Here is a 2,314-nt window from a genome sequence, read left to right as displayed (position 1 = left end):
AAAAAAAAAAAAAAAAAAAAAAAGAGAGAGAGAGAGAAAGACAAACTAATACACATAAAAGGCAGACATTGAGAAAAGTCTTGCCCTACCCAAAAATGTGTGAATTCTGGGTTTGAGCAAAAACATGCACCACCTTTCACTTCAAATTCTAATGTGTGTTGATGTAGTCTAAGAGCCCCAGAGCTTGATCAACCATGAAGAAATAAAGGAAAGGAAAGGAAAGAGGAGTCAGTCTTAGTCACGCAACCTCATGCCTCACAGCTGTCCCTTGTGAGCACACCAGCCAAATGCTTTGTCTACCTGCAAAGTGACTTTAAAAAGAGAGAACAAGGAGGAGCTGCTCTGCACTCCCTTTTAAAAATGTGGCACATGCTGTCATTCCTTCTATGATAGTTGGCCAAAAGACAAAATTGATTTCCTTTCCCAGACTTCATTTTAATTTTAATTTTATGAAAGCAGGAAAACATACTGCTCTCTCCATCCCACCCTCATTGTTTATTTTAAGAAAAACAAAATTAATATTGTTCCTTTTGAAAGACTAACCCCACTTCTTTTTTCTTAATTAGGCTCAATTGAAATATAGGCATAAACATTCAACCGGGCAAGCCAATCGGAAAAACATCCCCAAGCCCTGAAAATCTAAATCAAGACCAAACCAATTATAGCATTTTATTTAGGCGGTGTTTATTTTTTGTATTTTTTTAACTGTCAAGCGATTGACAGAATTTATGGTAGGTGCAAAATGTTCAAGTATTTCTAGACTTTGGGGGAAGCCATTAAGTTTGTATATAACCTCTAAACAAAATCATTGTGTTTTCCGGCCATGCCTTTCAGTTTAAGAGTATTGCACTTTTACTGGCCGCATCATTCTGGGTGTACACTTCTTCTAAGGAGACATTTTTCTAGCTGAGTTTAATCCAGTGAGTTAAAAGAGAGAAAGAATGCAAAATGGAACTCTCTACTTGCAGTTGGACATGCATTTGCTTTTCATCGCAGGATGCTAGGAAACCTCTCTGGTTGTCTAACTTTTTGCCTCACTTGTCTGAGGACTGAGGCTCTGAGGACAGCATGCAAATTTCAACCCCCAACCCCATCCTCTCACTTCCCCTCCTCTATTGAGCATACCTTAGCCACAACAGGATGCTACTCATTCACCCATGGAGCCTTACCTGTCAGTTTTCTTGATCAGGATGGCTCTAAAAATGTGTTCCAGGGGTGTCTTCTCCCGCTCATGGGTGGGCTGCACGAAGGGGTGCAGGGCTGCCAGAGAGAAGCCCTGCTGGTACAGCTCCAGGAGCTGGGCGGGCAGGTCACGCAGGGAGGCCAGCCTCACCGCTGAAGACGCAGGGAGCTCCGCTGGAGTGGAGAGAGGAGAGGCTCATCAGAAACCCACCACATCGCCCACCCAGCCCTGCCCAAGCCCCGCTTCCCTTGCCCTTGGGGAGGATCCTCTAGGTCACTGCTAAAATGAGTTTGTCCCAGTTTTTACTGTCTTCAAACAGACTTTATAAGCAGCCTGTCATTTTCCAAATCACCCAAAGGCATTAATAATTGGATGTTGGCCAGGCGTGGTGGCTCAGGCCTATAATCCCAGCACTCTGCGAGGCCGAGGCAGATAGATCGCTTGAGCCCACAAGTTTGAGACCAGTCTGGGCAACATGGTGAAACCTGATCTCTAAAAAAAAAAAAAGAAAAAGTCCCTCAAAATTAGCTGGTGCTTGTGGTCCTGGCTACCCAGGAGGCTGAGGTGGGAAGATCGCTTCAGCCGGAAACGGGGAGATTTGCAGTGAGCCATGATCGGGCCACTGCACTCTAGCCTGGGCAACAGAGCAAGACATTGTCTCAAAAATGAAATAAAATAATAATGGAGAAAGATGGCCGAATAGGAACAGCTCCAGTCTCCAACTCCCAGTGTGAGTGACACAGAAGACCGGTGATTTCTGCATTTTCAACTGAGGTACTGGGGTCATCTCACTGGGGAGTGCCGGACAATTGGTGCTGGTCAGCTGCTGCAGCCCGACCAGCGAGAGCTGAAGCAGGGCGAGGCATTGCCTCACCTGGGAAGCGCAAGGGGGAAGGGAATCCCTTTTCCTAGCCAGGGGAACTGAGACACACAACACCTGGAAAATCGGGTAATTCCCACCCCAATACTGCGCTTTAAGCAAACGGGCACACTAGGAGATTATACCCACACCTGGCCGGGAGGGTCCCACGGCCACGGAGCCTCCCTCATTGCTAGCACAGCAGTCTGCGATCTAACCGAAACGGCAGCAGCGAGGCTGAGGGAGGGGCGCCTGCCATTGCTGAGGCTTAA

At 46.8% G+C, this 2,314-nt stretch overlaps 1 protein-coding gene across 4 annotated transcripts in view; it reads right to left on the bottom strand.

Annotated features, from left to right (window-relative positions):
- RFTN1 (raftlin, lipid raft linker 1) overlaps positions 1-2,314 on the bottom strand; it is a 207,154-nt gene that overhangs the window by 117,089 nt on the left and 87,751 nt on the right. For all 4 annotated transcript variants that reach the window (XM_017880015.1, XM_017879929.1, XM_017879847.1 and 1 more), the window contains exon 3: positions 1,170-1,356. In XM_017880015.1, the coding sequence (XP_017735504.1) occupies positions 1,170-1,356 (187 nt within the window). The remainder of the gene's footprint in view (positions 1-1,169; positions 1,357-2,314) is intronic.

The sequence above is a fragment of the Rhinopithecus bieti genome, unplaced genomic scaffold (genome assembly GCF_001698545.2).
Source record: "Rhinopithecus bieti isolate Rb0 unplaced genomic scaffold, ASM169854v2 scaffold_12, whole genome shotgun sequence".
NCBI lineage: Eukaryota > Metazoa > Chordata > Mammalia > Primates > Cercopithecidae > Rhinopithecus > Rhinopithecus bieti.
Note: the sequence above shows the minus strand (reverse complement) of the source record. Positions and strands in the feature narration are given on the sequence as shown.